Source organism: Dermacentor variabilis, chromosome 1 (assembly GCF_050947875.1).
Source record: "Dermacentor variabilis isolate Ectoservices chromosome 1, ASM5094787v1, whole genome shotgun sequence".
In the NCBI taxonomy this organism is placed as follows: Eukaryota; Metazoa; Arthropoda; class Arachnida; order Ixodida; family Ixodidae; genus Dermacentor; species Dermacentor variabilis.
In genome coordinates this window covers 44947911-44971405 of record NC_134568.1, presented here as the reverse complement: position 1 = coordinate 44971405, position 23495 = coordinate 44947911, and the positions used below count along the sequence as shown (strand labels likewise).

The 23495-nt window shown below is 47.5% G+C and overlaps 1 protein-coding gene across 2 annotated transcripts in view; it reads right to left on the bottom strand.

Annotated features, from left to right (window-relative positions):
- Positions 1-23495, bottom strand: part of LOC142576817 (nose resistant to fluoxetine protein 6-like) — a 125682-nt gene that overhangs the window by 60091 nt on the left and 42096 nt on the right. For both annotated transcript variants that reach the window (XM_075687051.1, XM_075687052.1), the window contains exons 9-11: positions 14373-14544; positions 8475-8557; positions 1199-1321 (exon numbers count right to left, since the gene is read on the bottom strand). In XM_075687051.1, coding sequence (XP_075543166.1) covers positions 1199-1321; positions 8475-8557; positions 14373-14544 — 378 coding nt within the window. The remainder of the gene's footprint in view (positions 1-1198; positions 1322-8474; positions 8558-14372; positions 14545-23495) is intronic.

The window sequence follows — 23495 nt, the reverse complement described above, 5'->3', positions numbered from 1 at the left end:
TGGGGACGGAATCGGTGTCGCCACCGCGTACGTTATTACCGGAACGTCAAAGAGGGGCCTTGAAGACTTTACGATTGACACATTTGGGTGGTCCGCAATCCCATCGTCATTGTGGGTGACTTTAACGTCGCTGTGTCTCGTCACGACTGAAAGTGGTTCTTGGCGTTCATCTTGGGAAGATTCGGCCTTCAATGTTACACCAGGGCCAATGTCTCCACCACGACGCGCCATCGGTCGTGCATAGACCTAACGTTCGCTAAAAACATCTCCAGTGTCGTTACAGAGGCCATGGCCGTCTATCATAGCGACCATAAAGCCGTAATTACTGTGGTCACGAGATAAACGCAAATGCAAATTAACATAACGTGCATATTTGTGTTATATTGTTTCGTTGTATTATGTTTTTTATAGTTATATACACCTCCACTGATCACCACCTTCACACAGTGGAATGGCTCTGAATTTTTGTTTTCGTTCCGTTCCGAAGCACTGGCTTCGACTGCTGTCCTGAAGGTGACTCGTGAACGCTAGGACAGCAGTCGGTTCCAGTCTGAGATCGAATCGTCGACTCCAGTTTGAGACACTGCTCGCTGGAACAAGGTAGATCACTTCACACCTCTGTCTGCCAATGTATTACCTCTACACTGTTTGGATTCATACTGAGATAGTTGCATGCGCGTGAACTCGCTACCGAAACTCGTAGCTCAAATATAAACAAGTGCTGCCTCTAATAACAAAGCGGCATGCTTTTCGTACTTCAGTCAGGAACCTAAATATACGTTCTCGATGGATCCCTGATACGAATCGCCCAAATTGCCTTCGTCTACGCTTCACATGGGACACTTCACCTGGGCATGTTCTATACTCAACTGCGATTATAGTAGGTGTAATTTCCATGCGGGCTACGGGTTTACGCTTTTGTTTCCATTTTTGTAAGTAGTACTAATAAGCGCAAAACTTTCAAGAGTGATGAACGACTGTGAGTCAGGCGTCCGCAACATGTATTTAAGGAATTCAAAAACGCTGCTGTATTGCGCTTTAAGTGCCCGTGAAAGATGCCCAGGCGGTCAAAATATAATCCGGCGCCCCTTAATTACTCCCTAATAACATACTGCGGACTTTGTGAACGTTGAAGAACACAAATAAATGTAAATTTTGGGCTGCACAGAAATGGAAATAGAAAATGAGTTATACTCACGGTAGCGACTCTGTCACGGCAACGACGAAAGGTGTCATGTCGTTACTGGCCACTTGCCACGTCGCAATCGAACATCCTACCAGCGATAGCAGCGCAAATATAGCGACAGCGGTCTTAGGACGACTGTAAAAAACAAAAACAAAAATGAATGGAAACGTAAAGAACTCAACTGCTGCCTCACCGATTACTCAAACGGGAAAGCTAAATATAACGCCTGAAAAATGATCGAGCTGTAATGTGTAACTGTGTGTAACTGTGTGTAACTGTGTGTAACTGTGTGTAACTGTAAGGATCGAACCTGTAAGGTGCATCTGCCTCGGCAGCAGATGCACCTTACAGGTTCGTTGGCTCCGAAATTAGGAATCATCTTTCTGATTACGGGCAACAAGAAACATCAACATTCCGTTTATAATCACTGCGTATTCACAAACGTTTAGTTAAGCCCTTCCGATGTCCATTTACGAGGCGCTCACATTGCCAATCAAAGTTAGTTCGCGAGCGTCTCCTCACAAACAGCGTGCATTACGTAGCACGAAATGCGAGGGATTGTGACGCAGCCTGTCGTTCCTCTGGCTGCTGACACTTTCCTATTTCCCAAATAGAGAAAAAGACATCCTGATGCAAATTGGACGCACATTATTTTCTTTGAAGCCTTCTGCATTGCGGCTATCCGAAGCACACATGTAATACATTGCGTATGACTGATCCTTCAAGAAGTATGTAGTCATTGCATGGATGCTCCCGCCACAGCTGCGTCTAATCATGGCCATGTATAAACTTAATCACAGAAAGTGGAAGAGGCGAATGATAAGGCAATTGTGTATCGTGCTGGTTGGTATTACGCATAGTATGAGCTGTAGAAACGGTAAACTCGCGAAATAGGGCCTTATGGTCCCTTTCGAGTTCCGGTTATCATTACCTTCCACGCGGAAATTGCAACGATTGAACATCTTAACTACTTTAAGAACGTCTGAGCTAGTTCGCTTCCAACCTGCAAAACGCCGAACATCGGCATTGTGGTCTCTGCCACAACGTGTGCCACTCAATTCCTGGGATTGTTAAGAAGGCAGAATTTCACCGCTAGCCTTGAAGCAGTTGTCTCTGCTTCACTTCAACGAGTCCTATTTTGACCGCATACACATTTACACGAACGGTTCCACGAATTCAAACAGCTCTACCGGAGCAGTAGTTGTTCCATCTTACAATAAATACTCTTTGCATCTCCTTGCAATTTAAATATCCTCACAATACAACGTCGACAGCATCAGAACTTGAGGCTCTTCATGGTGCCCCCAAGTACGTGCTCCAGCAGCCACTAAATCGTTGGGCAAGTTTCTGTGATTCCTAAGCAGCCCTACAAACTCTGCAGTTTGGCCTACGTCATGGGTTACACGAGCAGCTAGTGTACGAGATAAGGCACGCTCATAATAACGCGCTCTAGAGAGGTCACGGCATTATATTTCAATGGTTGCCAAGCCATTGCGGCATTGTCGGCAAGGACAGCGCAGATGAAGCTGCGCGTTCAGCTCACGAAGAACATCAGCGATTTCCTATACCACTTTCAAGAACTGATGCTGCGCGACAACTTCTATGCCTTGCTCGCCACATCACACTTGTACGATGGAATTCACAGATTTTAACCAAATCACGCTTGCACTCTCTCCACCCTTACTTGAAACTTCGCCTGCCACCTGGCTCTTCTATCGCCAAACAACTTTACTGTGTCGCATTGGTAGGGCGTCGTATTTAGAAATTTCTATTAATTCCTAATGGGAATTGCCAGCAGTGCGGCGTGCAATTTTTGCGAGTGCTATGAGATTATAGAGCACTTTCTTTGTCATTGCCCATCCTTTGACACTATACGATGTACTTTATAAGCGAAGCTCAACCTGCTACACAACAGAGCACTCTCAGAGGAAAAGATCTTTGGCCCATGGGGCCTATGCGTTCTTCCATGCAAAAGGCCACAAACGCCCTTCTGCGTTTCTTGGAGGACACTGCATTACATGAACGCTTGTGACAGTGGAGATTCCTCTGCTACTGACTGTGAATGATTGACTATTATTTTTTTCTCCTTATCTGTTTTTCCCTTTTCCCCTCCACCAGTGTAGGGTAGCCAAGCGGGCTAGATTTTGGCTAACCTCCCTACCTTTACCTCTTCGTTCTTCTCTCTCTCTCTGAGCTAGTTGGCATTGTATGAATAGGACTCATGGCTCATGGCAGAAATCTGGACTCATCAGATTTTTTTCGTATTATTCGCTTAGCACTTATTTTTATTTTTTAATGCCAGCGAAGATTGTATAAATAAGATTTATTTTTGGTACCGCCTTTTATTAATAATTAGTCCATCATATTTTGTGTTTTTGGTTACTACTCCCCGCTGCAAGGCTATAATAAATAATTAAATAAATAAATAAATTACTGCAACAAAATCTAATTTTGCCAAAATTGGATATACAGGGCACACTATTTAAACAATCCTGGCAAAGCTGCAAGGCTGGTAGGTATCGATAGTTCTTAGTATGGACCATAACATAGCACCTAAGTAGACGAAGCTTGAATTTGATGGTTAATGGATGCGATCGAAATTCCAGCTTATCTCCTCTGAGATTTCCAGCGCCTAATCTCCGATGTCATGCCAAGAAGAGTTGACTGTTGGGCTAGTTGGTCGTCCATATTTGAAGAGGTAGCTTAGCGCAAATAAAACCACGGACACAAGGAAGACAGACAAGGACAAGCGCTACTCACAACTGTTTAATGGAAGGAAGGATGGTGCATAAATATATATATCCTCTTGTCACGCATGCGCCTACCAAGCAGAAGTGAGGCCGGTACATGCACATCAAAGGCGGTCGCGCATGAAGTTAAATTCGGCATCCAGTAAAGTGATGGAAGGCTCACTCACACATCTATCTCTATTCGTCTTGATATTCTACTCAATTCCTCAGGACAAGCTTCTCGTTTTCTTAAGGGAATGCATTGAATACAACGACGTGGTCGACTTCCAAAACTCAGCGGGCCTTTCAGTGGACAGCTTTTTAACATTGCTCGAGTTTTATTTAAGTGTGACTTTTATTCTTTACAACGAGCAGCCGTATCTGCAACGCCGGGGAGTGTGTATTGGGTCTTGTGTTGCTCCTATTTTGTGCGACATTTTTTTGTCTTTTGTTGATAGGTCTTTAGAGCAGGTTTTTAATGGGGGGCAGGTTTTAAAAGTTTTTAGGTATGTTGATGATTTTTTAGTGCTTTTAAACAATAAGGGTGACTTTACATCCCCTGCTTTTATTTTAGAAGCTTTTAACAACCAAGGCCAAGGGCTTGTTTTTACCCATGAACTTCCTGACGACACAGGCCTGCAGTTCTTAGATTTAAAATTGTCTTTTGAAGTTGGCCACGTCTGCTGGTCCTATCAACCGCGAGCCATGAAGCAATTGCTGCCGTACGATTCCGCACACTCTAAAGTGGTGAAGCGAGCAGTTGGTAGTCTTTGCTTGGAATCGGCTTTGCGGAAATCGTGCGCACACCAAATGCGGTCTAGTTTTATGAACCAAGTTGGACGCCTTTTGGCAGCTGGTTTCCCTTTGACGGTCGTCAATGCTATAGTAGAGTCTCTTCTGCAAAAAGTAAAGCTTGGAGCACGAAGGGCGAGCGCAGAAGTCGAACGACAGAAGGTAAGACCAGAGGTTGTTCCCTATGTACACAAGGTGTCACACAACCTTAAGAAGGTTGCTAACCGTCATGGTATTCCTCTGGTTTTCTCTGCGCCCAACAAGCTTTCGAAGCTGTGTTCTCGAGTTTGCTGTAAGAGCAGGCGGGGCTGCCGCACGAGGCATGAGAAGCCCTTTGTCGAGTGCTCCAGAGGGGTTGTTTATGCAATACCCTTGCACCCTTGTGGGCAGCTCTACGTTGGCCAAACTGAGCGTTGTGTGAATGACCGTTTAAGGGAACATGCGCAAAAACTAAAGAAAAAAGAGGATAAGGGCGCACATTTGGTGGCTCATGTTACCGCGTGTGGTTGCGACGCTCGATTTTCTGCGACAACTATTCTTGGCAGGAGCGGCAACGCGTCTTCCAGGCTCGCTCTTGAGGCCTTCTTTATCAAGACGAATAGAGATAGATGTGTGAGTGAGCCTTCCATCACTTTACTGGATGCCGAATTTAACTTCATGCGCGACCGCCTTTGATGTGCATGTACCGGCCTCACTTCTGCTTGGTAGGCGCATGCGTGACAAGAGGATATATATATATTTATGCACCATCCTTCCTTCCATTAAACAGTTGTGAGTAGCGCTTGTCCTTGTCTGTCTTCCTTGTGTCCGTGGTTTTATTTGCGCTAAGCTACCTCTTCAATCATGCCAAGAAGCCTCACTGCTTATTAACGTTGTGGGTAGCGCATCATTTCTGGCGAGCAGTAATCGCAGCTTTATTGGCAGTTTGGGTATCAGGACATGTATTTTCGCGTGTATTTCGTGACACGTCCACTCTGATTTCAAACTCGAAGTTTTACACAGGGCATTCTAATACTGGAGCAGCTAACATAGAAAGGAAGAAACAAGCGGAGCCGGCCAGATGAAAGAACGGAGCGCTGATATACAACTGAAGTCAGCGCTCTGTTCCAATTGGAAGTCAGCGCACTCTCTTTCATCTGGCCGATTCGGGTTGTTTCTTCCCATCTATGTTGCGCTGTACCAGTTTTAGAATGCAATACGAACTCGCCCAATCCTCAAGCCTAGTGAATTTACACGGAGGCCTGCTAATGCTTAAGCTATCGAAACTATAGGCTTTTTAGGCGTTCTAAAACTTTTTTGGCATTGGTGTTTAATCCCTCAAACTAGAATTTTGCTTTTTCGGGCTGAAAAAGATGAAAAAAATAAAGAAAAGTTCGAACTTGAAAGCTTGACGTACGTTTATTCCCTACTGGCCTGCCTTGTGCACACCTTGTACGCAAATGAGCATCCAATAGCGCTATCGTGACAGACAGTCGGCCGAACAAAAATTAGCGGTTCATCCATCTTTCATAGAAATCAGCAGAATACCAGCATTGCCATTTGTTGGGCGTGTTGGTAAACTGAAAGCATATTTAGCGTCAGCAAACAAGGACGGGAGGGGAGTGGTGTCGTCTCCCTCCCGTCCTTGTTTCCTGGCGCTAAATATGCTTTCAGCAGAATACGAAAGTGAAACGTGTCTTCACAGAAGCTGGTGCATGCTTGCTACGTGAACTCACGTTAGGCTGCAGCGAAGGCGCACGATTAGCGGGCCAGCGACCGTTTTGCAGGTTGCTTGGATCGTGGGAAAACCCTGTTGGCGAAGGGAGTCCTGTTGCCGAGTGGCTTCGGCGAAGGTACGGGCATTGTGGTTGGGCTCCCTAGTAAGCCCTGGGCAGCCAGTTGAGTTTCAACACACTCAGCTTCAGGAATGCGAGTGGCAGAGTTCACAGCGTGCGCCGCATACGCGCGAATGCGTTCTGCTTTAGGGTAGCATGTCTCTCGCTGGACCAAAGCGAAATTTGCCCGTTGACGTCATTGCCTTTCTGCGCCGCTTAGCGAAGTAGTTTTATTAGTTCGTGCCATCGTAAGCGAAGCAATAGGGGACGTGTAAGCACTGCTGATTCATGTTCAAGCTGCAGTCCATATAGGGATTTCAAATGTAATGTCACAGGCTAATCGAACGCGAAAGACAAACCACGCGCAGAAACTGCCTCGTCACCTCAGCAGAAGGCCTATACCCCACGGAGGAAGGAAACACAGGAGAGGCCCTGATGTCACTCTTTGTGAAGCGAAAGTGAAGCCGGAAGTTGGCGTTGCTCATGGCGTTGCTCCGCCTATCGGGCCAGCTCTCCCCTCTTGTTTACATTTCTCGCGAAACCACGCCGCGCGGCACGCAACCATGCTGCTCGGACTCGCGCGCTCCGCAGCAGTACTAAACAATCGTTAGCAGGTTAGCATGATTCCGCCAAAGAGGGCAAAATTTCCCGCGAATATTCCTTCGTCCGTTGCCATTGCAGTGGCGCGGTACATTGCGTACAGCGTTGCATGCGCGTTCATTTCACGAACTTTAGTTCCTCCTGTCCCACTTGGCCACAGCAACAGCCGGTAGAGCACGGTCCAGATAACGCAGCGCAACAAAACACGGAGAGCAACGCAAACCTGCCCGCACGGCGCCTTTGCCGCGGTACGAAACCTACAGAACAACACGTGTGAGCGCACAGAACATGGAGGAAGGAAACTGAGGAGAGGCCCTACCCCCTCCGCGCGCTAGGAGAGAAGTGTGGAGGAAATGACGTAGTAGGTTCCTCTTTGTTTTGCTGTTTTTTTATTTCTTTGCAGTAGTGGCCCCGCCTTTCTGGCCACAATGGCGGCTTTGTTATTGTTCTGTGCGCTCACACGTGGTACTCCGTAGGTTTCATACCGTGGCAAAGGCGCGTGCGGGCAGGTTTGCGTTGGTCTCCGTGTTTTGTTGCGCTGCGTTATCTGGACCGTGCTCTACTGGATGTTGCTGTGGCCAGGTGGGACAGGAGGAACTAAAGTTCGTGAAATGAACGCGCATGCAACACTGTACGCAATGTACCGCGCCACGGCAATGGCTACGGACGAAGGAATCTCAGCGGGAAATGTTGCCCTCTTTCGCGGAGCCATGCTAACGTGCTAACGATTGCTTAGTATTGCTGCGGAGCGCGCGAGTCCGAGCAGCATGGTTGCGCGCAGCACGGCGTGGTTTCGCGAGAAATGTAAACAAGAGAGCTGGCCCGATAGGCGGAGCAACGCCATGAACAACGCCAACTTCCGGCTTCACTTTAGCTTCACAAAGAGTGACGTCAGGGCCTCTCCTTAGTTTTCTTCCTCCGTGGCACAGAACAATAACAAAGCTGCCATTGTGGCCCGAAAGGCGGGGCCACTACAGCAAGGAAATAAAAAAAAAACAGCAAAACAAAGGAGAACCTACTACGTCGTTTCCTCCACACTTTTCTCCTAGCGCGCGGAGGGGCCAGGGCCTCTCCTCAGTTTTCTTCCTCCATGCCTATACCCCCTACACTGCGCTAGACTGCGTTGGAACCTCCGCTGCGCTGAGACTACCGAAGCGCTCAGTGTCGGCACTGGTTAGTGTCATGATGCAGTACTTCGCTTTAGCGCTCCTAGATGGCGGCGCGATATCCCTGTCAAAAGTGTATTTCACGCGTTCACAACGACGTCAGATCTGTTACAGGAAGTTGATGGTAGACACTGGCATAAAACACTTTCGTGTTAAAATGCATGCACTTCCCAACGAAATTACTTACTTCTTCAGCAGCAGAAGTATCGGCAGGCTCAGAAGAAAGAATTGGAAGTCTACGGATAGGTACCACAGGTGGGGAAACATTCGCTGTGATAGGAAAACAAGTCACTGGCAACAATTTTCTAGTGATTTCCACGAGTCTACTCTTTAACACATTCTATAGCAACATGTTTGGGGTATTTAGTGCAATGCAAGACTTTTAGAAGCTCTCTAAGTTCACAGTGTAACCCTGTACTGTATGCTCTGCTATATATGCGATGAAACCATCGGGCACATGCTGTATACCTATCTTCGGCTAGAGGTGCGCAACCTAGCTCTGGAGAATCCTTAAAACTAGCTGGATCTTAGGGAAATTTGTGACCACAATATTCTCGGACCATGACAACGTCCGTCTCTGACGCAAAAAGCTACTTGCGCCCTAGTCAAGTTCATAAATGCACCGGCCTAGATACCGTTTAATGTCCCCCTTGTATCCCCCTGTGTGAGAAGGATGTGCGCGGTTTTATTCGCTGAATTCATTGCACATATTTTTGTTTTATTGCTTTTTATGGCATATGTGGAACATCTGCACCACTATTCCTTCCCATCGAACATTTTATCAGCGCCATGCGTCCCAAACTCTACCCCGCGACATTAAGGCTGCCATATTCAAGGCCGTCATTCATTGAATAGTGAGGGCCTCCAATTTGACAGTCTTAATGTCATGACCTTCGGTGAAGGTTTATGCGGAAAGCAGAAACAATATGCAAAGGCGAACATGTCAAGATAATGATTTCTTGCAGATCGTTCGTAAGTTTTGAAACGTTGAAGCCCCCATGTGCTGACTGATTTCATGTGCGCCCGAGCGTAAACTATTACCTAAGACACCGGGCTAAAGAGGCTGCTGCGAATAACCTCCGATGAGGCGCGTGACGCACCTTTCCTGTAATGATGCAGGTCCAGTGACGGATATATACTGGGCGTCCTAACTTTTATGCACCAAGATTTTAAAATATGCAAATGACACATAGCTGGCCAGAATGAATGTAATCTTGTTTGCAATCTCTTTGTGATGCTGAGACTACTTTTTTGCATTCCGCCTAATTACATAATTGGTCCATATAATTATTAATTTCTTAAATAATATTTGTGATGGTGAGCGCCAAGTGAGAATTGTAGAGCAACATTAAAATCTCTAGTTATAGATTTCTGTTGTTCAATACGTGCGGCATAAAAGTGTCTTTTCGAGCGTGACAGAAGTCTTCGAATACATGCAAAGCTTCCGCGCGACTGGCCGCTCGAGGCACTTTGCGTGCATCCGCGGACCTCTTTCAAGCTCGGAAATATACTCTTATGTAGTTCGTATTGAGTAGCAGAAAGCTTTATCTAGAGTTTTTCATGTTGCTCTACAATTTCGTCATTCTCACTTTTCATTTTCTTACAATAATTGAGAAGTTGATTGATGCATTAATTAAGATTAAACATGTAATTAGGCGGCATTGAAAAAATATTTAAATATCTTCAAGCGACGGCAAATAACCTTGGTTCTGTCCAGCTACGTGGCCTTTGTTATTTTTTAATCTTGGTGCGTGGTAGTTGGCACACCCTGTATATACTCACCACTCCGATAGTAGCATATCTTACAAAATAATATTGTTTTAAGGGCTTCAAGTCTCCGACACAGACGTGCCTCATAAACTTAGTGATAAGTTTTCTAGGTAATGTAACATAAATTTACAACTTGTTTTAAATTTGTTATCCACATTTTTATCTTTCTACTATTCGTGGAAGTTAATGGATATGTTATATGTCGTAACCTTAAAAGAGACAAAAACATAATAAAACCATGAAGCCCTGTGCGATACCAATGTGCAGCGAGAATGGGTTTGCGCATTTGCACGTTGTTTCTGCTTTCCTCATAAACCTTCACTGAAGGTCATGAGGTCAAGACTGTCACATTGGAGGCCCTCATTAATCAATAAACAAGGGCCTTGAATTTGGCAGCCTTAATGTCACGAGGTAGGATATGATAGTTTCTTGGCCAGTTGCTCCTAACCTTGCAGGTGTAACGTACTGCGTGACACCTGCGTTTAAAGGGTCCCTCAAACGGTTCGGGCGAATTTGGTAGACGCGTAGGGCAAAGCTAGAATAAAAGAATGAGCGCCACGATCCAAGAGAACCATCTCATATAAAGAAAGCTACAGAGGATTACAAGTTACCCTCTTCCCTAGAAATGCTTTTCCTCCTCGTTCGCCGAGTGATCGAGTCGAAGGTGCGCCTTCGCTTATTCAGCGTCATGATGTGACGTCATGTCGTCTACTTCCGGCTGTCTTGGAGCCAGCCCGCGAAGCCTCTCCAACTTCTGCGCTAGCCACCTGGCCGTCGATCCCCAGAGTGAGCGTTCCAATCAGCGTGCGTTGGGAGCCTTCTGTCGCAGCGCCGAAAGTGTCCGGTATTCTGGTAACCACAGGGGAGCTGGGCGTTTTGACGGATGGGTGGAGGCGTAAACTAAAGCCCCTCCATACTACTATAGCGCTGTGATAAAGGAGCTGTAGCGTAGACGTACGTATGTGAGCGGCCCGATCGGCCTGCATGATCCAGCCAGCTGGTGGCGCGCAGGTTAACCAGCCAAATACAGAGCCAACATTCCTTTAACGAAGTGTAAAACAATTGAACATTTAAAAAGACGTGTTCATGATTACGCTACTGTCGAAAATTTACACCAGCAGCAATATAGAATAAACTTGGCTACTGCAATTTAGCGCTGCCTTTGTCTGGTTCAATTCTGTGCCACCAGGTGGCTGCACCGTGCAGACCGTTGCCGTTTGCGCCTCGGCTCATTGCGTAAAACGCCCAGTCCACTTGTGCTTTCCTTTACACGAATACCGGATAGCCCGATGCGCAGCAGCCACTCCGCTAGCATGCTGCCTTGCAGAGGGACACGATGTCGAAGCCTGACACGTCGCCGATCGCTAGATTTGGAGCCCCCAACGTAACATGGGCGATATATGGTGCTCCCGAAAAAGAAAGTGCGAGACCAGCACTGACCGCGCAGCCCGCGTTGTAACACGAGCAGACGACACTGGCTGTGAGCCGGAAGTGCATGAGTGCGGTGATAAATTGCCGTGTATTCCCTTTCTTTTAGTCATGTTTTAAAGAAACAAATTAATCAGTATTCCAACTATTCGAAGAAAACTTATTCCAAATAGAGTTGGAAAAATTGCCGAGCACACGACCTGGATAGCCAATCGGATAGCTCACTCAGTTGTACACATTTTTATAACCATATACTCAATCACACGCTTTACGCGAAGCGCTAGAATATGTCACTTAATGATCAGAAGGACCTACCCTAACGGCTCAGTACGCTTGTACGAAATCAGGAAAATCGTTTCAGCGCCCCTTTTACCTGAAGCAGCGCGAAGAAGACGAGGACGGTTATCAAGAACAAATAGAACATGACGAGCGCTGAAGTGCCAACTGAATATTTTACTGAAAGAACAACCAGCGCACGCCATGTCAAAAATAGATAAAGAAATGCCAACACGAACCTAAAGGGTCAAGGGCATGCACCCTTCCTGCAAGTAGAGCTGTTTATCCAGAAAAAAATATTTCACACTTTGATAGACCGACTGATGCTGCACTGACACATTTTTCTTCCCCTTTAACAATGCCGTGAGCTTCTACAATTACTCTTTATTCTTTTTTTTTTTTGCTTTTTACGTGCTTCAGAAACCTAAGTGTCACTGAACCTTTTAGTATACATGCGCATTTGTTGCAAATGCGCAGCTAAATGGCTACTCTATCTGATTTTTTTTACATTGCTTTTATGCTGCTTTGCACTATCAATAAACATTGCACGCTTTATCGGACGCACACTCTTCCGCGTTCTATATCCACCGACTTGGCCGTCAGCGGCAGTGGTTCACAAGACCAGCTAATCTTGTGTAGTCGCCTACTTTTGAAAGTAATCATGTGAGCACAGGCCAAAAGAGTTCATGCAACAGCACCCCCCTCCCCGTTACCCGCTCCCACCAAGATGTCTTCGATGACCCCAACAACAGATTAAGTGACCTTCTCCTCCTCTGTGGCGGCTGTCTTACGCCGTCATCACTTCCGCAGTATATCATATCGTCTCATTAGTTTGTTTCCAACTGAATCCTTCATGTACGCGTCATTAGAGTTCCGTTGCGGGTAATACCGTTTGTCGTAAGCAAAAAAGAAAAAAGAACGAAGAGAGAGAAAAAAGTTTGGTTGATCCCTCTTTCGCAGAGATCGGCAGAATACGAAAGCGAAACCTGTCTTCGCAGAAACTGTTGCATGCTTGCTTCGTGAACTTGCGGTCCGCTGCAGAGAAAGCGCACTATTTACGGGTCGACGACCGTGTCACAGGTTTGGCGCGTGGTATCCTGCTAGCGAGCGGCGTCCGGCTGTCGTGTCACTTCAGTGAAGGTACGAGAATTTCGGTCCGTCTCCGTTGTGTCTTGGGCAGCCAGTTGAGTGGCCACGCGCTCAGCTTCAGGAATGCCAGTGGCTGAGTTCGCAGCGTGAGTCGCGCACGCACGAAGGCGTTCTGCTTCGCGCTGGCATGTCTCGCCCCGGACCAAACCGAGATTCGCCCCTCGACGTCGTTGCCTTTCAGCGCCGCTTATCGTAACAGTTTCCTTAGTTGGTGCCATCGCAAGGAAGCAATAGGCAGCGTGTAAGCACTGCTCATACATGTTGAAGATGCACTCCGTAGGTGACGAGGCGTCACAGGCTGATCGGACGCGAAAGAAACAACATCTGCAGAAGCTGCGTCGTCACCTCAGCAGAAGGCCTACACCGCCTACGCCAGCGTACACGGCGTTGGAGCCTCCGCTACGCTGAGTATGGTGCCTCGCGTGCTCGAGGCGGCGCTCACTTCGAGGCCTCCTAGCGCTGAGACTACAAAAGCGCTTACTGTCGGCGCTCCTAAGTGTGATAATGCAGTACTTCGCTTCACCGCTCCTTGATGGCGGCACCATCCCTGTCAAGAGAGGATCCTTCACACTTGAATTAGTAAAGGCGAGGCGCAGAAGGCCAGGACTCAAGAAGAAGAACACAAACGACAGGATCGGCGCCTTGCCTTTACTAATTCAAGCATGAACCAACTAGCCCAAGCAAGAGTTTTACTTGAGCATACTTCACACGTTCGCGCGACGTCACATCCGTTACCGCAAGTTGAAGGTCGACCCCGGCATAAAACACTTTCGTGTTAAAAGAGAGGAATCATCAGAGGTTAATAACCTCGCATATCTCCTAGAGTGATGACGGGAATAGAACAGTCGGAGAGAAGGATAAAGGCGATTATTCTCGTCCGTGCATCGCCGGAAGGCGTCCACCGGAGAGTGTTTAAAGAAATTTTGGTCGGTGCGGCCGCGATGAACTTCGAAAATTCGGCGACTGCACCAAAGACAAGTATGTTTCTAATAATATGGAGATCCTTGCACGTAAAATTCCGAAATTTGTGAAATTTTTGTGCTTCCGAGACGGAAATTTTACCATCTTTTGTAGCATATCTATTGAGCCCTCTGTCCTGAAGGAAAACAAAATTAAATTGTAACGTTTCACGTGACAAAAGCATGATCTGATTGTGCGGTACGCCATAGTCAAAGACTCAGGATTATTTTGACTAACTGGGGTTCTTTAGTGTGCACTCAATGTACGGAAGACGTGCGCTTTTCCATTTCGCCCCTCTCAGAATGCGGATGACGGGGTCAGGATTAAGGCCCGCTACCTCGTGCCTAGCAGCGCGACGCCATAGCCGCTAATCACCTCGGCGGGTGAAGGAAAACCAAGTTTTCACTGAAAGAGCCATCTTAAAACATGAAAACGAAAACAAAGAGAGGTTCGAGTGTTGCAAAGGTAACAACTTAACAGGCACACCATAGAAGATCCTTACGGTGTCAGGGATGATGTCGAAGCAGTAATTTTGCACTTGTAGCAGCAGAACCAGCCACTGGCTTCGAAACTCTTCGTCCATTCTCTGAAAGTAGGTCTTTGCGTTCGGTCCGGACGAAATGAGCGGCAGTAGGTATAGGCACATGAGGAGAAAGAATACCGGAACCATGGTTCTGGAAGAGCATGAATTTGTTTGTTACAGTTCGTCCAGCATTTATGTATACTAAGAAAGAAAAATATTATACAGACCCAATGCATTGTTGCCATCTAGGTGACGCGAAGCTGTGTGCGTGAACAACGTTTCAAACTGTTTATCCTTTTCGTTTTCTTTGTTGCGTTGCTCACAATGAGCGCATAGCCAGTTGCGCTTAATAGACCTTGAACGGGGTAGGCGATATATCAGAAGTGTTTAAGTCAATTTAGAAAACTGTTGAATATGATGCACTATTCCATTAAGAGCTGTAGATGTGTAATTAAATGAAGAGATGTCTATGAGCCGACATTGTATTATAAGCTTTTTGTCATGATTTGTTGTTTTATGTTTTCATGATTTGTTGTTTTACTAACTGGCCCTACCACAGCGGTCAAAATTCCGCCCTACGTATATAACATGGCGATAAGCGTTATATTCTTAGGGATGAATGCTTCGCTTTAAAAACGCCGCAGTGACAGTTTTCACAGATTGATCATACCGCACACCTATCGCGGAGGAGGCCAGAGAGATGACGTCACATGCATGGCGCCGCCGAACAAATAGCCTGCTGCAGCACGACCAGATCCCGTGAAACGAGTGTGCGTAATGCCGCCTCTCCCAATAATCCGCGCATCAAAAGAAGAGCCTAAGAACGTGTAAGTAAAAGGAAGAGAGGTCAACCAGACTCTTGGTCCCTACCCCGTGCAGGGAAAAGGCGGTTAGGAGATGAAAACAAAGAAATAATAGAAAATACTATGCATCGCTTCATCCGGATGTGAACAGCCGCTCACTGAGATCTATCGACTTCAGGAACTGTCGAAACGCCTGTGTCGCTTTCTGAATTTGTCAGGCGTGTGACCACGGTTCAAGTACTTTTGTAACTGTGCACGCTCTTGAACCCAGGCGACCTAACGTGGCGCGGAGTAGAAGGCGCGGCTCGTCATAGCGTGCAGAGACGCAGAGCTGATGTTCTATAAAATTGCCACAGACGCAACCGCCGTACGAAAGTGTGTCACTCATCCGAATGAGGAAGGGATAGGTCATTTTAGAAGAGAAGGAGATAAAAGGAAAATGGGGCGCGACCCTTGCTCACGATGACCCCCCGTCTTTAACACGCCAGTGCGTATCTTAACCTTGCGGTTCTTCGTGCTGTATACCCTGTTAAGAATGTCCTGCTGAGGTGCAAGTTTTGCCAGCCAGTTGCGACAGCCTCGTCAACTGTTCCATGAACGCCACAGCAACGCTCTAGCTATGGCGTCGCTAAGCCGACTGCGTCCGGAGGGCAATAAGCGCGTCCTCGACTCTCCGTCGCAGGAGCCGCAATGAGTTCGACGAAGCAGGCTTTGTGCCGGAACGCGACATCGCCTACCCGGTCTTCGGCGAGTGGGGGAGTTCCCGAGGGAACGTAGTTCGAGGCCCCTTCCCACGCGCCGTTCAATATGCAAGACAATGGGCAATCGGTGGCCGCGCTGCGGGGGTCAGCTCGAGGAATAAAAGGCACCTTTCTTCACGTAATACACGAGTTCTACGAAGCCCGTCTGACGTCGTTTGAGGACCGTGAACCTGTGCGGAAGGGTGTGTGTGTAATCCCTCGCGCAGAGAGGCGACTCGTTTACGATGACTGGTCGAACGTTTCCCTCACCTTGGGATCGAGGGAGGACCGAATGTTTATACACCGCTGTTGTGAGGCTGCTCAGTGTACTTTCTCTCGCAGTCATGCTAGACTGATGAACTGCAACGTCCTTATGTAGATACTGTAAATAAACCCATATTCCTCGTTCTCGATGAGAAGCAGTCCTTCCGTTCAACAACGTCCTCAGCGTGGATAAGTTGGACAACGGCATGGGCCAGCTACCATCTAATTCATGCCCAAATCTAATCTTGACAACGGGTTAGGAGCGATGGGATTGAGCCCCCAATCCTTACAACTGGTAGCAACGGTGGGATGGACTTTGCGACGTGGTGCTGTGTCTGCGGTGAGTGCTCGGACCTTGCTTTGACTCTCTAGGCTTTTTTTTGTTGTTCTTCTGTTTAAAACTGTAGGGAAGCTAGATTGTTGATTGTTAGCTAGGTTGTGTTTTCCTATGTAGATTTAGCGAACAGGATCAAGGCAGTAAAGCAGCAATCATGGAGTTAAGGAGACTGCTGAGAGACGAATTGTTGATTGTTGGTGAGTAACTGGGCCTTGATGTACGCAAGGAAATGCTAAAATCGGAATTATTGAAGCTAATTTCCGAACAGGCCAGAGAGGAAGAAATTGAAATGGGGTTGGAACTTCTGAAGAAAAGAGAAGAACGGGGCAAAGAGAGAGAGAGAAACGCGAGTTAAGATAAATGCAACTTGAACTTGAAAGCAAACGTTTGGAGTTGTCTCAAGGCAGTGAAGAGGCTCTGGGACGATCAAGTGAGGCAGAATCATACCGTATGGTTTGACTATTAAAGCCATTTGAGGTCGGGACCGACACAGGCTTGTTCCTAAGCCATTTTGAAAGGACTTGCGAGAAGATGAACTTCGGTCAGAGTGCATGGCCACAGCGGTTGCTGTGTATGTTGCCGTGTGAGGCGGCAGAAGTAATCGCCAGATTCAGTGCACAGGATTCATGTGATTATGCAAAAATTAAGGCTAATCTCCTGAGGCTAGCCGCCTTTCAGCCGAAGCTTTTCGGCAAAGGTTTAGGAGCACAGGCAAGAAAGATAGCGAGGGGTATCCGGAGTTTGCATACGGCTTAAAGGCCAACCTAGTCGAGTGGCTGAAAAGCGCGGAAGCGTACGACAGCAGAGACATGATCATTGAATGCATGTGTCTAGCGCAGTTTTACAAAAGCATCCCACCATCTGTGAAGATGTGGGTGCAAGACAGAGGAAATGTAAACACTGTGGAAAGGGCGGCTGAATTAGCCGAAGAGTACGCAACGCGTAGAAAGTTGAACGCTGAGGACGGAAATTGGGACGGTCGAAATTGACCACGAAAACCATTTCCGTTCAAAAAGGGTTCGCAGACTAAACGACCGGAGCCTTTAGACGTGGAGTAAAAGCCCCCAGAAAAGAACGAGGAGAAATCAAACAGGTAAACAATACCAAAAGAGCTGAAAAGAAAATTCGAATCTTTCAGACCAATCCGCTGCTATAAATGCCACAAACTGGGAGATATAGCTGTGAACTGCGGAAAGCCTAGCGTAGTTTTTCCCTATGTAGATGTAAAAGACAAGAATATGGAACTTTTAAGCCCATATCTTCACGACCTGCAAGTTAATGACAAACCATGGGCAATGTCCGTCGTGGCGGCACTGTCTCTTAAGACAGTGCCGCCACGACGGACATTGTCCATGCGTCTTACGTTACGGTAGACGACTTCAGCGGAAAAGTAGCATGGATCAAACAGGTTGTAGAAGAACACAGTGCGTGTCTGCCCATGGCGAAAGTCAAAATCAGCGGACTATTCGGGGAGCTAGTGACCGAGGCTGCAGTTTCCAAATTTTGTCAGTGCAGTACCGTTACATATTTTCGAATCGTTCGAATCGGTTACTGCGTGAAAAAGGGCTCAAACTGGGAGTGGGAATTGTACAGGCATTGACGCGAGGCCAAGCTCGTAAAATCGCGTCGCTTTTGGTTGAAAGTGCACAAGCTGCTCCAGCGGAAGCAGAAAAAGGGATAACTTCAGTAGCCGAATCCGAGCTAGGCCCGAGGGACAAAAAACAGTTGAGGAAAGCCTGCCAGCTGACCAGCTCAATGAGAGCGCATCATTAGAGTGCCAAAGTTCAAGCCTGCAGGAAGAGCAAGTTGACGCAATCCCAAGCGAGACAGGGTCGTTATTATCACCGGCCCCAAAGAACTTTGATCAGCTCTTACGTGTGGACAGAGAGTCACTGGCAGCAGAGCAAAAGAATGATGACAGCTTAGCTAAATTACATCACACAGCTAAAGCAGGCATTGCTAGGCGCAACGTTACGATACATGAGAGAGGAGGATTGTTGTATCGGCACTACAGAGATCGAAAGGGTAGGATTTTAGATCAGTTAGTCGTACCGACTAAGTACAGGGAGGACCTTTTCAGTCTCTATCATGGAAATGGGTGGTGCGGCCACCTAGGCATAAACAAATCAAAGAAAGATTGCTTATGGAATACTACTGACTTGGCTGTTTCAAAGACGTAGAAAACTTTGTAAGATCATCCGACACGTGCCAGCGCTCGGGTAAACCAGGAGAGACATGGAAAGCTCCACTAAAGGTATTACCCTTAATAACAGAACCTTTCAGATGACTTGTGATAGACACGGTAGGGCCTCTACCAAAAACAAAATCGGGTTACAGGTACTTGTTTACCATGCTGTGTCCGGCTACAAAGTTTCCAGAAGCAATCCTTCTGAAAGAGTTCAGCTCCACCGAAGTAGTAGACGCGCTTTTGACAGTATTTGCAAGAGTTGGATTTCCAGCCGAAATTCAGGCGTATCAAGGGTCAGTATTCACGAGCGCACTGACTTCCACATTCTTGCAAAAATGCGGGGTAAAGTTGATCCACAGTTCCGTCTATCACCCTCAGTCAAACAGTGTAGAGAGGTGGCATTCAGTGCTTAAGCGAGTTTTGCGTGCGCTCTGTTACGAGCATAAGGAGGACTGGGAGAACTGTCTGTCGGTAACTTTCTTTGCTTTGCGAACGGTTCCACATGAAGCGACAGGGTTCTCGCCAGCAGAACTAGTGTATGGGATGACACTCCGTTCTCCATTAAGAATGTTAAGAGAAATGTGGAATGAAAGAGGAGAGAGTCCAACAGTGGTTGAATACGTGCTAAATTTGCTGGAACGGCTAAGCGCAACCCAAGAACTAGTCGAAAAGAACATGGGAGTGGGGCAAAAGAACGCCACATTCTATTACGTCAGGAATGCGAGGCTTCGTACGTTTAACCTCGGAGACCAGGTAATGATCCTCAAACCTTCAAGAAAGAACAAGCTCGAAGTTCACTGGGACGTACCCGTTAAAGTGTTGTACAAACTTTCAGATACTAACTGTGCTCTGAATATGCCCGGTCGCAGGAAGGAGGTGAGGATATATCACCGCAATTTGATGAAGCCGTATATAGAGCGGAGCGGAGTCGTTAACTATACCATCAAAGAGCAGGATCGCACCAGTACCAAGTTTAAGGAGTATAGGGCGACCTCCAACTCTGAAATCGGCCTAGAAATAGTAAGCCATTCGGTAAGCTCGCACGCTCTAAGACCCGAGCAGCTGGATGAGCCCAAAGGGGTGTTAGGGAAATATCTCAACAGACTCAGCGATCGGCCAGGTAGAACCGAACTAATAACGCATGAAATAGAGCTGACATCAACCGAACCCGTAAGATCAAAGCCTTACAGGGTCTCTCCAAGACAGAGATAGATTATGGAGGCAGAGATACAGCGCATGCTATAGTTGGGAGTTATTGAGCCCGCTGAGAGTGACTACACGTCACCGCTAATACTGGTAGAAACCCCTAACAAGGACCCTCGTCCGTGTGTTGACTGCAGGAAGTTAAATGACATCACTAGGGATCAGCTGTACCCGATACCCAACATTGAGGAACTAATTGAAAGAGTTAGCGCTGCTAAATACATTTCAACTATAAATCTCGTGCGGGGGTCCTGCAAGTTCCCCTTTCAGAAAGTGCCAGCCGCTATGCCGCCTTCACCTCACCTGTAGGCACTTTTCGCCCTCTCGCACTCAGCTTCGGGCTGAAGAACGCACCGTTTAGCTTCTCTAAGTTAATGGATATTGTCCTAAAAGACTTGCAGGAGTTCGCCTTGCCATATCTTGATGATGTAGCAATTTTTTCAGACAGCTGGGAACAACACGTAGTGTACTTCAAACAGCTGTTCTCACGGTTGAGGGAAGCCGGCTTACCGATGAAAGCGGAAATGTGTAGATTTGGTTGTTCGCAGGTTACTTATCTGGGCCATGTTTTCGGCCAGGGCACGAGACGGCCGGCCGAGCTGAACATAGCTACGATTGGAGAATTTTCTCAGCCGCGCACGAAAACAGACCTTCGTTCATTTTTGGGACTTGTGTGCTACAATAAACGGTACATTCCGAATTACTCGCAAATGGCAAGTGCATTAACGGACGCCCTCCGAAAGCTAGCACCGAGTAGCGTACACTGGGATAAGGACAAAGAGAACGCTTTCCAAAGTTAGAAAACGCTATTGGTATCTCGTCCTGTGCCTCACGCGCTAGACTACACAAATGAATTCATAGTTCAATGCGACGCAAGCGACAGAGGTATGGACGTGGTACTTAGACAGGTCGGCGATGATAACGAGGAGCATCCTATCCTCTATGCCAGCCGTAAACTAAATGTAAGAGAGGAAGCCTACAGCGCTTGAGAGAAGGAATGCGCTTGCTTAGTTTGGGCCGCCCAGAAGTTGTCGTGTTACTTGTACGGAGCGAGGTTCATCTTCGAGACCTACCACTGTCCTCTGACGTGGCTCAATCAAATGTCACACAAAAATGGCCGCTTGCTCCGATGGAGCCTCACTCTCCAAGAGTGCAACTTCTCCGTTAGGTATAAGAAGGGAAAGTTGCATAGCAATACGGATGGTTTGAGCAGGCTAATTTCAATTGTGCGTTTAAGAGTCCCGCCTAAATTTTAGGGTTATTATTGTTAATTTTGTTAAGCCAAGAAGATCCCCTCTCATTTAGGAGGATTCCCTCCATGATTGCTTAATTTGACAGCACGAAATTGCTTCAAAAAGTGGCATAGGGAAATGCAGCATTTTTTGTTTCTGCACTTATGTTTTCTTTGAAGTCTTGCGGGTCTAAAGTGAGACTCAAGGTACGTCATCTCGCCGCAGAGCCGTGCTGGGGGTTAGTTTTGCAGTTGCCTGTCCTTTTTGGATGTTTTGGGGCGGTGACATCATTAGACAAGTGGTCGCTGCGAGCCAAGGCATCAACCCCCTGGCAACCAGCCGTTCTCTTCCTGCCCAGCGGTTGTCAGGACTGGACAGTCGAGATTTTCCGGGCCATGGAGGCGCTGTTAAGAACGACCTGCTGAGGTGCAAGTTTTGCCAGCCAGTTGCGACAGCGGCATCAACTGTTCCAGGAACGCCACCGTTGCAACGCGCCAGCCACGGCGTCACTAAGTTGAATGTGTCCGCAGGACAGTACGACTCTCGACTCTCCGTCGCAGGAGCCGAGATGAGTTCGGCAAAGCAGGATTTGTGCCGGAACGCGACACCGCCTACCCGGTCTGCCACGAGCGGGGGAGTCCCCGTGGGAACGTAGTTCGAGGCCCCTTCCCACGCGCCGTTCAAGACGCAAGACAATGGGCAATCGGCGGCCGCGCTGCGGCGGTCAGCTCGGGAAATAAAAGGCACCTTTCGAGTTCTATGAAGTCCGTCTGACGTCGGTTGAGGACCGTGAACCTGTGCGGAAGTTTGTGTGTGTAATCCCCCGTGCAGAGAGGGGACTCGTTTACGATGACTGGTTGAACGTTTTTCTCACCTTGGGATCGAGGGAGGACCGAGTGTTTATAAATCGCTGTTGTGCGGCTGCTCAGTGTACTTTCTCTCGCAGTCATGCTAGACTGATGAACTGCAACGTCCTTATGTAGATACTGTAAATAAACCCATATTCCTCGTTCTCGATGAGAAGCAGTCCTTCCCTTCAACAACGTCCTCAGCGTGGATAAGTTGGACGACGGCATGGGCCAGCTACCATCTAATTCATTCCCGACTCCAATCTTGACAATGGGTTATGAGCGATGGGATTGATCTCCCAATCCTTACAACCCTGAAAGGTATCCCAGTGCGGACTGCCCTGCCTGTGGACTAATGGCAACATTGGACCATGTGCTGTGGGAGTGTGAACTCATCGGCTCCGTCTTCAACAAGGATAGGTGGACTGCGCTCTTGGCCAGCCCTGAATTCAGCGACCACACCCTGGCCGTCCAGAGTGCCCACTCTGGGGTTGTCAAGCTCGCCTTAGCGGTCTCTACGTGGGACTAGCCGGGTGGCGCTGGGTCTCCCCTGCGTCTTCTCTGGACCAAAATAATGGAATTTCACTCACTCATCACTCACCCACTCACTCACACCACTCGCTTTACCCGAAGCGAGCAACGGGCTAGAAACGGCAACCCACACGGCCTAAAGGAAGCATAATGCAAAGAAGGGGTAAAGCGTACATACACGGACGGACGAGAAGTGGACAAAACAAACGCCGACTATCAAGTGAAGGAAGCACTGAGGCGAAAAAAGAAAAAAGAGAGACAAAACTCATCTGCGCATGCTCTGGAATGGTAGCACCACGTGTCAATCGGGTACACGTGCCAGTCTACGTGAGAGGTAACTGTTAAGTATTTCATCTCTTCCTTATGAAAGGTAATCGAAGGCTACCTCACGCACGCACTTCCATCATTATTGATATGCCATGCGTCGACCATAAGACGCCTGTCTTGAATCATATGCCTGTACAATATCATGCATTCATCTAACTCAGGCGTGCAGATACAATCTTGGCACTCTTGGCAATGTAAGGATATACTAGAAGGTAATCCACCGGTTAATGAGCTTTTATGTTCCGTTAGCCTCCAATTGATACACCGCCCAGTTTGCCCTACGTAGAAATGACCACAGCTAAAGTGAACTTAAAAAATTACGGGGTTTTACGCGCCAAAACCACTTGCTGATTATGAGGCACGCCGTAGTGGGGGACTCCGGAAATTTCGACCACCTGGGGTTCTTTGACGTGCACCTAAATCTAAGTACGCGGGTGTTTTCGCATTTCGCCCCCATCAAGATGCGGCCGCCGTGGCCGGAATTCGATCCCGCGACCTCGTGCTCAGCAGCCCAACACCATAGCCACTGAGCAACCATGGCGGGTTAAAGGGAACTTTATATACCGCACCCATACGAGAGTCAGTAAAATTGTTTTTCTTGACGTGTGTCACTCTGTTCTTTCTTGCTT